Genomic DNA, 13,489 nt, shown 5'->3' with positions numbered 1-13,489 from the left:
AATGATACTGGTGAAGAGTGAGCTTCTTGGATCAAGTAGACACATGAGACTATGTGGGCAGCTCTTGTCTGGGAAAGAGATGAGAGGGCAGAGGGGGTCAGAAGCTGGCCAAATGGACATGAAAATAGAGAATGGAGGGACGGAGTGTGCTGTCTCATTAGAGAGAGAGCAACTAGAAGTATACAGCAAGGTGTATGTAAGTCTTTGTATCAGACACTGACTTGGTTTGTAAACTTTCACTTAAAGCAGAACAAAAATTTAAAGAAAAAAAAAAACCTCATTCAGTCACTAAAGCCATGGATAAACTTGTGACTACCTTCGAAAGGCATTTACAGAGCAAAGCCCTGAGATTCGTTGATACTTGAGCCTGCCTGGGATGTTCTATTAGGCCTGAGAGGGAAGGAGGGGAAGGGCTGCAAGTTTAGCTATGCTGGGCACTGGTCAAGTGACAGGGAGGGAACAAACCACCACAAACGGCCCCGCTTCAGACAGTAGATGTCTGAATAGAAACAACATAGGGCGTGGCCCCAGGTGGAGGGTAGGCCTCCTTTCTCTGATGTCAGCTGTTCAGCAGCCTCTGTAGGCAGAGCCCTAGAGGAGACACATGGAGACCTGATGCCCCACCTTCTGTTAAGCAGTGCAGTTGAGGCAGGCACAGAGACACAAAGGGCTGGATGTGTTGACGTGCCTGGTGCTAACACCAGGAAAGGTTCTGGGTCCTAAAAGTTAGGATCATGTGAACTATTCTCTCCACTTTGTTAAGAGTATCAGGATAGCACCAAGAACCTCATATCTCTCAGAAGCGACCTTCCGTCGTCCTGCTAGCAGCTGACTGGCTGCTGTAAGATGGGGATGGCCTTGTGTGGGGGTAAGGGGGAGGGCACTGTAAACCATTACTTCTCTAGCCTAACAGGGTTCCAGCTCAGCTGCACAGTGACCTCCAGGAGATGAAGCAGCCACTGTACCATGAAATGACCTCAGCCCCAGATGCCTTGTGATCTTTCCTGAGAAATACTAACACCCTAGGAATAAGGGGTGGGAAGAGCATTGAGCACGGTCACCAGGGTCTCACTAGTGCCAGGGTCCCATGCCAGACTGTCTGTACCTGCAAGTCCGCCAGCTGCGCCGTCGACTTCGCTTGGAGGCACAGTGCCTGTGCAATCAGAGCTTGCAGATCCTCCAGGCAAAGCGTGTCCACCTGGGAGGGCGAGAGAGGAACGCAGGAATGCAGGCGATGGAAAACTCAATGCATGTGCAAAGGATCCCAGTCACCAGACGCAGTCACATGTAGGATACGTGCGGACCTTCAGGTTACAAAAGACAAGAAACCCTGGTGGCGCAGTGGTTAGGTTAAGGGTTTGGCTGCTAACCAAAAGGTCAGCAGTTCGAATCTACCAGGTGCTCCTTGGAAACTCTACGGGGCAGTTCTACGCTGCCCTACAGGGTCTCTATGAGTTCAAAGACAAGTGGGGGAAGAAATGTGGAAGGAGGGCAGTCTCTTCTTTCTTGGTCCACAACCCATGGTGTCAGGGGGCACAGGGGTTTTCCTTGGGCTTCTGACAGGCTTCCTCTCTACTATCTCTCTAGCTATGTAGAATGCTCCAGAATGTCTGTGAGTAACTATGGGGGCCAGCCAAGTCTGAATCTTAGAGAAATACAAGTCATCATTTTTTTGCACAAACTGCCAGAGTTGGTCATAAAATGAAGACTCTCTGCCTGCAGAGGCCACCACTGTGAGGCTGGGCTGGGGTGACAAGGGTAGGATAAATGTCACCTTCACCAATGCTAGGTGAGAAAACGTTCTCAGATCCCGATTTAAAGTACACAAGGATCCCAGGACACAAGCCTCCTAAAATCCTTTGTGGGATCAAAGGGTGCAGCAAAGGGTGAGGGAGAAACGAAGGGAGACAGGAGGGAGTGGCCACTGACATGGCCGGCCTCTAGTGAATTCTGGAAGTGAGGCAGGGTAGGGGAGATTCAGAGAGCGCAGAGGGTGGACAGGGCTGGAGCACAGTCATGAGCAGCCTTAGGAGTTAAGAATCACGAGGAATAACTTAGTAAGAATCGGCACAAAGCTGGTTCTGATGGGGAAGATCACACATGCGCCCACTTTCTGACCTCCCTGTATTTCTACACCAGCTGTCCCGTGGCACTGTCTCCCTGCTGGGTTTGACAGTTTGCTGCAGTGGCCATACAGAAGTCACAGAGCACTCACAGCCATGCGGTTTATTAGGGAAGGAGCAAGCTACAACTCAGAACCGGGATCAGCTTGCCTCAGGATCAGGTCAGGAGGCAGAGGAGTGAGATCTGGAAGGGTCCCCAAAGTGGACAGCACACCCCTCCCTTTCAGCACCACTCTCTCAGCTAACTGGTCCAGCTCCTGGCCAGCGGCTCTCTCAGCTGCAGCTTTTTTTCACTGGGTCTCAGAGGGTTTTAAGTGTGGGGCCTTCATATGCCAAAGCATGCTCTCCCCTCTTGGCTCCAGGAGGCCCCCAAAAACCTGCTTTGGCCCTTGATCTATGCCAGGCCCTGCCAGTCACAGAGCGGGGCCTCCATCACCAGACCAGAGCCCAACCAATTCTCAACTACCCAGGAGATGTCATCAATTCAAATCTCCTGTGAAAGTAATGGCAGAGACGGGCTGCTCCCCCAGGGAACAAGTAAACTTTCTGAGGTAGGAAACAAGGTAGGAGGTCCCAAGTTGTTTTTCCAAAGAACTGGTGGAGGTATATTTGACCTCTGTCTCACAGGAACCAGTTGGCTCTGTGCTGATTCTTACTGGCAGTCATCCCTCGTGATTCCTATTCCTGCAGTTATTTAGTTCAGTTACAAATCTCTAAGTCAGTACAGCAGGCACTAACTCACCACGGAATCCTTTTCCCTAAGGGCACCTCAAGGGTCTGTGGCCCCAGAACACATGCCACAGACGACGGCTCACAGCGCAGGGCTCGTGGAAGGTGAGGGACAGAGGCAGCGGCACCTGAGTTGCTGTAACATGCAGCACTGGCATTACCTGCACAAAGAGGTAGATCAGGAGGCAGCACAGTGCCCTGAGCGGGCCCTCGACGGCTTGTACATCTTCCCGCATGGAGGAAAGGTTGAAGCAGGCCAGGAGCACATCAAATCGCCGCGCCTGCACACCTAGCTCCTCTGTCAGCCACAGTGCCTTCAAGCTAGGTGTTCCTCCTAAAGTAAAAGTCACCATCCATGAAGACAGAGCTTATGTCTTCAGTCAAAATTTCTCCTTTACCTCCCGTTCCAGTTCTAGAACTCATCAAAATATGCTTTCAGGGCTGGAATAGGTTCAAGCAGGGTGTCCAGAACCCAATTCTGATCCATGCAGCAGTCTGCTGAGCCACAGGGGCCGTGCAGAATACCCTCGCAGCCAGCCCCCAGGAATGTGGGTCCTCCTACCCTGACAGCCTGCCCTCCCCCACCGCCCGTGGAGGTACATGAGGGCACCAAGGGGTGGCACCCAGAGAAGCGGCTGGCACCTGACTCCACTTCCTCAGACATCCTCAGGCAGCCCTTGTTACAGCCATAGCAGAGGCTGGGACAGGCGAACTGGTGCACCTGGAGCCATGCCCGGCCTTTCTCGGACCTGGGACTGTCACACATGCACAGCTCAAGACGCATGCAAACAGAGTACCTGGGACGCTCATTGGCAGTGGCCTGACAAGGTCTGGGTGCTTCAGGGGGTTCCCGGCGTACACAAACCACTCCTTCACCTCTTTGGTCTCTTTGGCCAGACCACAGGCACCATCTGCAAGGAGAGCGGTCAGTGAGTGCACAGCCACTGGCCTGGGGCTTGGTCAGCTCCAAATATACCAGCAGCAAGCTCTCACATCATTTCCTAAATCAAATTTCATTTGGCTTGCGTCAAATTCTGCAAAAGAATACAGGAAAAAAGCTAGGTGATAAAAGAAAAGGGCTTTTAAAAGTCAGTGCTTCTTTGAGCCCTGAGCCTGCACAGTGAGCAGTGGTCAGTTTCCCACGCTCCTGTTCTAACCTCACCTGGCTCAGTAGCTCAGTAACTTTCAGTCTGCCTGCATTTCCTTCTGTCTGGAGAGGATAAGTGCTAGAAACACTGTCGACATAGACAAAAAACCGTCTGGTGTCTGGGTGACTGATGTCTTTCTCCAAATCTAGACACTCAGATAACAGTGTTTTTCATTTTAGCCCAGATTATCACTCTTACAGACACAGTTACAACCCACTGTTCCTTCCAAAAACCAGACGTAGATACAAAGCAATATGTGAGACATCTTTTTAAAACATAACAAAACGAAAAAATCTGCCTTTTACTGGAACATCCTAAAGCTTAGTAACTTCTCTAGGGCATCACCACATCGACTGAGAAGTTTTAATCTGAAACCACAGCAACAATGTTTGCAATAATTTGCTTTGTCAGAAATAAAATGAAACAATCTTCTTTTAAAATGTCTTATATATCAAGAAAAAAGAGAAGAGGAAATTGAATCTTCCAATTCCTGGAAGAAGAGGCCAATTTTCTCACTGAAACTTTCAATTTGCTGGGCTTAGAGTTCAAAACAGTAAAGTAAAATTTTATGCCAGTAGCAAGCACAACAGATTGAAAGAAACAAAAATAAGATACTGCCTAAAAAACCAAACCAAACTTGTCGCTGTCTGGTTAATTCCAACTCATAGCAATCCTAGAGGGCAGGGAACCGCCCCATAGGGCTTCCAAGGTGCGGCTGGTGGATTTAAACTGCCGACGTTTTGGTTAGCAGCCGAGCTCTTAACCACCACCCCGCCACACCACCACCTGTTGCTGTGGGTTCGATTTTGACTCACAGTGACCTTGTGGGGCAGAGCAGAACTGCACCACAGGATTTCAAGGCGCCAGCTCCAGGGGAAGTCTCTCTCTCTGTCGGCTCTAGAGGGAAGTCCTTGTCATCAGTCTTCCCTTGGTCTGGGAGCATCTCAGTGGAGGAACCTCAGATCCAAAGGACACACTCTGCACCCAGAGCTGCTTCCTTGGCGGTATGAGATTCCCCCATCTCTGCTCGCTTCTCTCTTTTATATCTCAAAAGAGATTGGCTTCAGGTACTATCTAATCTTGTAGACTTCATCAGTATAACTGCTACTAATCCATCTTATTACATCATAGTGATAAGATTTACAACACATAGGGAAATCACATCAGAAGATAAAACGGTAAACAATCATACAATCACGTAAGGGAATCAAGACTTAGCCAAGTTGAAAGATATTTTGGGGGGACAAAATTCAATCCATGACATTCCACCCTTTGGCCCCCCCAAATTCATGTCCTTGAGACACGTAAAACATATTCACCCCGTCATATTACAGCAAAAGTCTTCAAATCAACTCCAAGTCCAAAACACAAAAATTCTTCCTCACTGTAAAATCTACAAGTTATCTGCTTCCAAAGGTACAGTGGAAGAACAGCCACAAGCTAGACATTTCCACTAGAAATGGGAGAAACTGGAAGGAAAGAAGGAATAACAGGCACCAAGAAAGTCAGCAGAACACATTACATTAGCCCTCAAGGCTCTGAAAATAATCCTCTGTTCTCTGAGACAATTTACACAATTGTCCTGCCCTCCAGGCTCTAGGTACTGGCCACACTCTCCGGATTCTGAGTAGAGGCCCCTTGGCCCTGAGATTCAACTCTGCCTTCCAGGCCCACTGGGATAGCACCTCTGCTTCCTCGGCTTTAGGCACACCATTTTCCTAGTCCACCTGAGTGATGACTCCACCCTTAGAAACACCAGAGACCATGGCTCTACCCTTTGAAACTCCAGAGGTTGTGGCCATACCTTTTGAGACTAAAGCAGCTCAGCTTCTTGTGTTACTTGTCCCTTCAGATTCTGCTTCCTGGTTTCTTGGCCTCTCAGCTTCTTGAGCCTCACACCCACATCTGCCCTGTTGGGACAAGTGTTCCAAAGCTCTGAAGCTCTACCGATAAGTGCCTGGAGCCACCCCACTCCACCAGTAAACTCTGGCCAGAAAGCACTCAGCTCTCTCACTCTGTGAGTCTGCAAGCCTAGCTCTACTGGTAAGTGCCCAGAGGCACCCCACTCCACCAGGACGCCTCCTGCGCACAGGCACTCAGCTCTTTCACTCTGTGGGTTGGCTCCAGTGCTGCCTGGTGCTGGCCTCCTGGTTCTGCTGCTGCCGGTTCTCTGCTGCTGCCAGCTCTCTGCTGCTGCCAGTCCTGTATCTACTCACAGTTTCAAAACCACTTCCACATTTTAGGTTTCTGGTAGAGCAGCACCCCACTCCCAGTACCAAATTCTGTCTTAGTCATCTAGTGCTGCTGTAACAGAAATACCACAAATGGATGGCTTTAACAAAGAGAAGTTTATTCTCTCACAGTCCACTAGGCCAGAAGTCCAAATTCAGGGCAACAGCTCCAGAGGAAGCTTTCTCTCTCTGTCGACTCAGGAGGAAGGTCCTTGTCATCAGTCTTCCTTGGTCTGGGGGCATCTCAGTGCAGGAGCCTCAGGTCCAAAGGACACGCTCTGCACCCAGAGCTGCTTTCTTGGTGGTATGAGATTCCCCCATCTCTGCTCGCTTCTCTCTTTTATATCTCAAAAGAGATTGGCTTAAGACACTATCTAATCTTGTAGACTTCATCAGTATAACTGCCACTAAAACCATCTTATTACATCAGTGATAGGATTTACAACACATAGGGAAATCACATCAGGGAATAAAATGGCAGACAATCATACAATCATGTAAAGAAATCATGACCTAGCCAAGCTGACAGATATTTTTGGGCACACGATTCAATCCATGAGAATCACTATTCAAAAAACTGAAATTAGGAAACAGTTGAAATCCATACTAAGCATAATTTATATTTTTTAAATTAATAATTAGATAATTTACTTAAGTGAAACTAAGTCTTTAAGTAGAGTAAAAATCCTTTGCTAGCTTTACTGACTACTTCTATATGCAAAATGGAAAAAGAATATAACCAAATTTGCTCTTTAGCTATCTGCAAAGGACGCATCATTCCACTTGGTAAAATCTTTTCTTTTTAACTAAGATTTTTTCCCCTGTGAGCAAAGTTGTACAACTGTCTATATAACCAGCCTCTCCCTCATCAGATCTCTGACTAGATTATACAAATACACGAATTTCCCAGGGTGCTGAAAACTCTCATATAATCTGGAAAAGATGTTGATTTGCCAAGAGTATTTAAGGGATGGAAACAGAGTATCTTAGTCACCTAGTGCTGGTATAACAAAAACACCACAAGTGGATGGCTTCAACAAAGGGAAATTCTTTCTCTCCCAGTCCAGTAGGCTACAACTCCAAATTCAGGGTGCCGGCTCCAGGGGGAAGGGTTTCTCTCTGTTGGCTCTGGAGGAAGGTCCTTGTCATCAGTCTTCCCTTGGTCTGGGGGCATCTCGGTCCGATAACCTCAGGTCCAAAGGATGCGCTCTGCTCCTGGCCCTGCTTTCTTGGTGGTATGAGGTTCCCACGTCTCTCTGCTCACTTCTCTCTTTTATATCTCAAAAGAGATTGGCTTAAGACACTATTTAATTCTGCAGACCCATTAATATAACTGCTGCTGATCCATCTTCACAGTGATAAGATTTACAACACACAGGGAAATCACATCAGATGATAAAATGGTAGACAGTCATACGAGGGAATCATAACCTAGCCATGTTGACAGATATTTGTGGGGGACACAATTCAAACCATGACAGAGAGAATGAAAAAAAAAAAAAAACCATGCTGACTGCAACTTTCTATTTATTGGAATTTCCCAATATAACAATCCTCCAGTCCTTTAAAAAATATATTTGTCCTTATGGTTCTATAATATTTTTCTGTTGTTGTTGATAAGTGTCATTGAGTTGGTTCTGACTAACAGTGACCCTATGAATGACAGAACGAAACACTACCTGGACCTGCACCATTCTCACAATCCTTGTTATGTCTGGGCTCATTGTTGCAGCCACTGTGTCAATCCATCTCATTGAGGGTCTTCCTTTTTTTCGCTAACCCTCTATTTACCAAGCATGATATCCTTCTCCAGGGACTGGTCCCTCCTGATACCATATCCAACGTATGAGAGACGAAGTCTTGTCATCCTCGCTTCTAAGGCATTTTATACTGCTGGTTTAATCTATAATCGTGTGTGGCCTTGCCCTTAAAAATAGAAAAACTACCCAAACGTTCTTTTTTGTGTGTGTATTTCAAAACAGTACATCACCTTGTGTTATGGATCAAATCGTGTCCCCCCCAGAACATGTACTGGAATACTTGTGGATCTAATCTAATGTGATCATCTTCCACAATTCAATGTAATCTGTAGGGTAATCCATCAGTTGAGATCATACCAGTGTAGGGTAGATTCTAAACCTAATCACTTCTGAGTGATATAAAGAGAAGCACAGACACAAAGAGGCAAAGCACGACACAGTGGGAGTAGAGACTCCATGTGAAGTCAGAGGCAGATGCCACCTACAAACCAGGAATCCCAGGATTGCTGGCAGCTACTAGAAGCTGAACGAGACAAGGAAGGATCTACCCCTACAGCCACATCCTGAATTCGGACTTCCTGGCTCCAAACTGTGAGAAAATAAATTTCTGTTCTTTAAAGCCACCCACCAGTAGTAATTCATGCCAGCCAACATGTTCTAGCATACAATCAACAAACACTAGACATGAGAATAAGCAAAAATACGTGAACCCATTATCAAAAAAAAACTCAACAATGGATGCAGATCCAGACATGCCAGGGATGTTGCAACTACCAGATCAGGACTACAAAACAGGTATTATGAATATGCTTAAGGATTTAAAAGAAACTACAGAGACAGGAAAAGAAAAACAAAATACCAAAAAAAGAAACAGCTGAAAAGTACAGTATCTGAAATGACAACCTCACTGGATGAGGTCAAGAGAAGATTAGACATTCTGGAAGGAAAGATCAGTAAACTTGAAAACAGGGCAACAGAAGCTATCCAAATCGATGCACAGAGAGAAAAGTACTAAAAAAGCCTCACTGACTGGAGGGAGTTACAAAGTAGTGTACATGCAATGGCAGGCCCAGGGGAGCAGTGGAAAAGGCTGAGGCAGAAAAGCTACTTGAAGAAACAATCCTCAAAGTTTTATCAGACTGCATAGAAAATAAAAGCCCACAGGTCCAAGAAGCTCCAGAATCTCAGCTGGGCAAACACAGAGTAAACCACTCCAAAGCATACCTTAATCACATTGCTGAAAACCAGTGATGATGAGAAAAATGTTAAACGCAGCCGGGGAAAAAGAGATGCATTACACATGGAACAAGAGGAAAGACCTCTGCCATCCCGTCAGACACAATATAAGCTAGAAGGCAACGTTATTACACTTTTAAGATGCTGAAAGAAAACAAAAACAAAAAACTATCAACCCGAAATCCTATATCCAGCAAAACTATACCTCAGAAATAAAGGGGGAAATAAAGACATTAAAAAACAAAATAAACAAACAAAAACTCAGAAAATTAAAACCTGCACCACAAGAAATGTCAAAGTAAGTTCTTCAGGGTGAAGGAAAATGACATGGGACAGAAACTGGCATCCACACAAAGGACTGAAAAGCAATGGAACGGTGTAAATGTGAGACTTTTTCTCATTTATTAACTTCTTTAAGAAATAACTAACTACCTGTTTGAAGTAGGAATCAGCAAGCTACGTAGAGTGTGTGGGCCAAATCCAGCCCACCTCTTGTTTTCAGACACCCTGCCAAGCTAAAAATGGTTTTCACTTATCTAAATCATTGAAAAAAATCAAAAGAAGAACAGTTTGTGACACAGGAAAATTATATAGAATTCAAATTTCATGACATGGGAAAATTATACAGTTTTATTGGAACACAGTGATATTCATTTACATACTATTCATGGCCACTTCGCACTACAACTGATTGAGTCATTGTGACAGAGACCATAGGGGGCAAAGGCTAGAACAGTTACTAAAATCCAGTGCTTCACAGAAAGTTTGCCAACTCCTGGTTTAGAGTAAAAATAATAACAACATATTCCAAACCAAAACCAAACCTACTGCTGGTGAATCCATTTCTACTCACAGCGACCCCATACAACAGGGAAGAACTGCGCCATAAGGTTTCCAAGGTGCAGCTGGTGGATTCAAACTGCCTACCTTCTAGTTAGCAGCTGAGTACAGGGGTTTAAAACATACACATAACCTCAAAAGGTTACATACTATATGCCTGCATTTATATAACACTCTCAAATCGACAAAAGTATAGAAATAGAGAACAGATTAGTGGTTGCCAGGGGACAGGGAGTCTGAGTATAAAGGGCCAGCTTGAGGAAGCCCCTTTGTGGTGACAACGACAGTTGCATATCTCACTTGTGGTGGCGGTTACACACAAATCTATACAGGGGATAAGACTGCATGGAACTGCATGCACACACACACGAATGTACGTGAAAAATGGTGAAAAATGAGTAAGGTCTGTAGTTTAATTAACAGTATTGTGCCAATGTCAACTTCCTGGTTTTGATATTGTACTACAATTATCTAAGATGTCACTTTTAGGGGAAGCTGAGTGAAAAGTATATGGGACTCCATGTACTATTTTTGCAACTCTTTATGACTCTGTATAATTATTTTTAAAATAAAAAGTTAAAATATGTAGAAGGCATTAGACAACAATCTAAAAAGTGAGGGGAAGAATAAAGCACTGTTTTTTACATTATGCATAACATGGTATAATATATGAAGACAAACTGTGGTAAATTAAAGATGTATACTGTAAACCCTAGAGTAACCACAAAAAAAAGTAAATAGGTAAATCTAATAAACCAATAGAAGCAATAAACCAAAATATTAAAACTACTCAATCCAAAAGAAGTCAGAAAAGGAGAAAAAAAAATCAAAGCAAAGCTTAAATATAAAACTTAAACCCAACCAAGTCAATAATTACATCAAATGTAAATGGCCTAAATACTACAATTAAAAGACTGACTGTCAGACTGGATATGCCATTTAAAAAAAAAGGTGCACTTTAAATATACAGAAATCATTTAAAACTAAAAGCAAAGAAAACAGGTGATCCACCCAAACGTTAGTCATGAAAAGAGTGGAGTGCATATACGCATTAATACCGGACAAAGCCATCTTCAGGACAAGGAGTATTACCAGATAAAGAAGAAAATTTCACAATGTTAAAAAAATTGATTCACTGAGAAACATAACAATTATCAATATACATATTCTCCTGTAAAATGATGGTTTCAGACCTGGCCTAACTTCAGAAAGAATAATGACCAGGATCAGACCAAAGCTGATTCCCACGAGGTGGAGGTCTAATATACCTCTACCCCGCAACCTTTTTACCAATTCTGACACTAGCAGTCCCTCCCACAGCACTCTTTACTTCTTCTCTGGGTTCAATAATCTGTTGCAATGGCCACACAGAACTCACAGGGTACAACTTGGCATCAGCATCAAGGGGCCACAATTTGGTATCAGGATCAGGAAGCATGCAGGCAAAGTCTTCCCTCTTCAGTACAGGACTGCTCTCTCAGCTCCTCTCAGCCATGCAGGCCTCCTCTTAGGCCCCTGAGGACAGGCCCTGCCGTTTGTCACTAAGTCTGCTGCAAGGCCCCTTCTGGGCCTGTTGCCACTGACTCTGCTGCTGGGCCACTTCTGGGCCTCTAGCTGTCCTCGGTATTATAACCCCTGACCTGTGTTACAGTTCTTCTAGGAGGTTCCTTGCCTCCTCTCTCTCTGCTTCTCTCCTTTCTTCCTTCTGCATTTCTTCCTCCTTCCTTCTGTCTGAAAAACCTCTGTGGGGCTGGCTGCTTATAGCTACAACTCCTTGTCCATTTTAAGGCATTTCCATACTGCCAGGGCCATGAACTGAACAATCCCCTCTCAGCAGACCACAGATACTTGATTTGCATAGTAGGCTACAGACACTTCATTTGCACAGTCCACAGTCACTTTATTTGCATAGTATATTGACCAATCCATGCAAAACCAAGAAATAAAACCCAAACCCATTCCCATCGAGTAGATTCCAACTCACAGAGGCCTGAATCCCTGCCAAGACGCATACCAATCACAGGGCAGGCTGCAGCCCAGGGCCAGGCAAAAAGTATCAAACCATCCTTGTTTACAGCTTACCCAGGAAATATCAACCAGAACAAAAGTAACAAAACCTCCGGGGTAGAAAACTAGGGCAAAGGTAACTCCTCAGGTCTTAGGGGAAACATTTCTCATGTTTTTTCCAAAGAATCAAGGCGAAAGGCCACATAAAAGCACTCATTTCACCTCAGCACCTAATAATAGCGTTTCAAAATACGTGAAGCAAAAACTGACAGAAATGAAGGAAGAAATAGAAAAATCTAAAATAATAGTTGGAGATTTCAACACTCTTGTTTCAGGAACTAAGAAGAAGTAAGAACTACAAGAGAAAATCAGTAAGACTTGAACAACATTAAACTCAACAACTGCTGAGTATACGTTACTTTCAAATGCACACAGTAATAAGCCAGGCCAAGGAGGTATCATAGAATAAGCTTCACCTTTATCATCATAAATAAACCATCAATAGCAGCATTTTATTTTCACATTCTAATAATATAAAGCTTCGTGTAGAAAGCCAAAAAGGTGAAAAGAAAAGATCAATTGTGAAGACAAGTTCAATTTGAATAAATTTTTCTGCTTATGTAGTTTTCTAGTAACTACCTAACAAGTAAAATGCACTAAGATGTCTTAAGTTATCTAGTGCTGCTATAACAGAAATATCACAAGTGGATAACTTTAACAAAAAGAAATTCATTCTTTCACAGTTTAGGAAGCTAGAAGTCCGAATTTAGGGTGCCAGCTCCAGTGAAAGGCTTTCTCTCTCTGTTGGCTCTGGGGCGAAGGAATTTGTCATCAATTTTCCCTAGTTGAGGAGCTTCTCATTGCAGGGACCCCAGGTCGAAAGAATGTGCTATTCTCCTGGCTCTTGTTTCATCGTGGTCCCCACCACTCTGTTTCTCTCTTCTATATCTCAAGAGAGACTGACCTAAGACACAATCCAATCTTGTAGATTGAGTCCTGCCTCATTAACATAACTGCCCCTAATCCCACCTCATTAACATCATAGAGATATGATTTATAACACATAGGAAAATTACATCAGACAACAAAATGGTGGACAATCACACAATACTGGGAACCATGGCCTGGACAAGTTGACACATTATTTTGAGGGGGACACAATCCAGTCCATGACATTCCACACTTTGGTCCCCCAAAATTCACATCCTTGACACATGTAAAACACATTCACCCCATCGTATCATAGCAAAAGTCTTAAATCAACTCCAAGTCCAAAATCCAAAAATTCCTCTTCATCTGTGAAATCTAGAATACAAGTTATCTGATTCCAAATTACAATGGCGGAACAGGTAAAAGCTAGATATTTCCATTACAAATGGGAGAAACTGGAGGGAAAGAAGGCAGAAAACACGCAC

The 13,489-nt window shown here is 44.4% G+C and overlaps 1 protein-coding gene across 3 annotated transcripts in view; it reads right to left on the bottom strand.

Annotated features, from left to right (window-relative positions):
• FAM120B (family with sequence similarity 120B) overlaps window positions 1–13,489 on the bottom strand; it is a 74,001-nt gene that overhangs the window by 33,353 nt on the left and 27,159 nt on the right. For all 3 annotated transcript variants that reach the window (XM_049906005.1, XM_049906015.1, XM_049906024.1), the window contains exons 4-6: window positions 3,650–3,763; window positions 3,014–3,186; window positions 1,106–1,198 (exon numbers count right to left, since the gene is read on the bottom strand). In XM_049906005.1, the coding sequence (XP_049761962.1) occupies window positions 1,106–1,198; window positions 3,014–3,186; window positions 3,650–3,763 (380 nt within the window). The remainder of the gene's footprint in view (window positions 1–1,105; window positions 1,199–3,013; window positions 3,187–3,649; window positions 3,764–13,489) is intronic.

Source organism: Elephas maximus, chromosome 1, assembly GCF_024166365.1.
Source record: "Elephas maximus indicus isolate mEleMax1 chromosome 1, mEleMax1 primary haplotype, whole genome shotgun sequence".
NCBI classification, from domain to species: domain Eukaryota; kingdom Metazoa; phylum Chordata; class Mammalia; order Proboscidea; family Elephantidae; genus Elephas; species Elephas maximus.
Note: the sequence above shows the minus strand (reverse complement) of the source record. Positions and strands in the feature narration are given on the sequence as shown.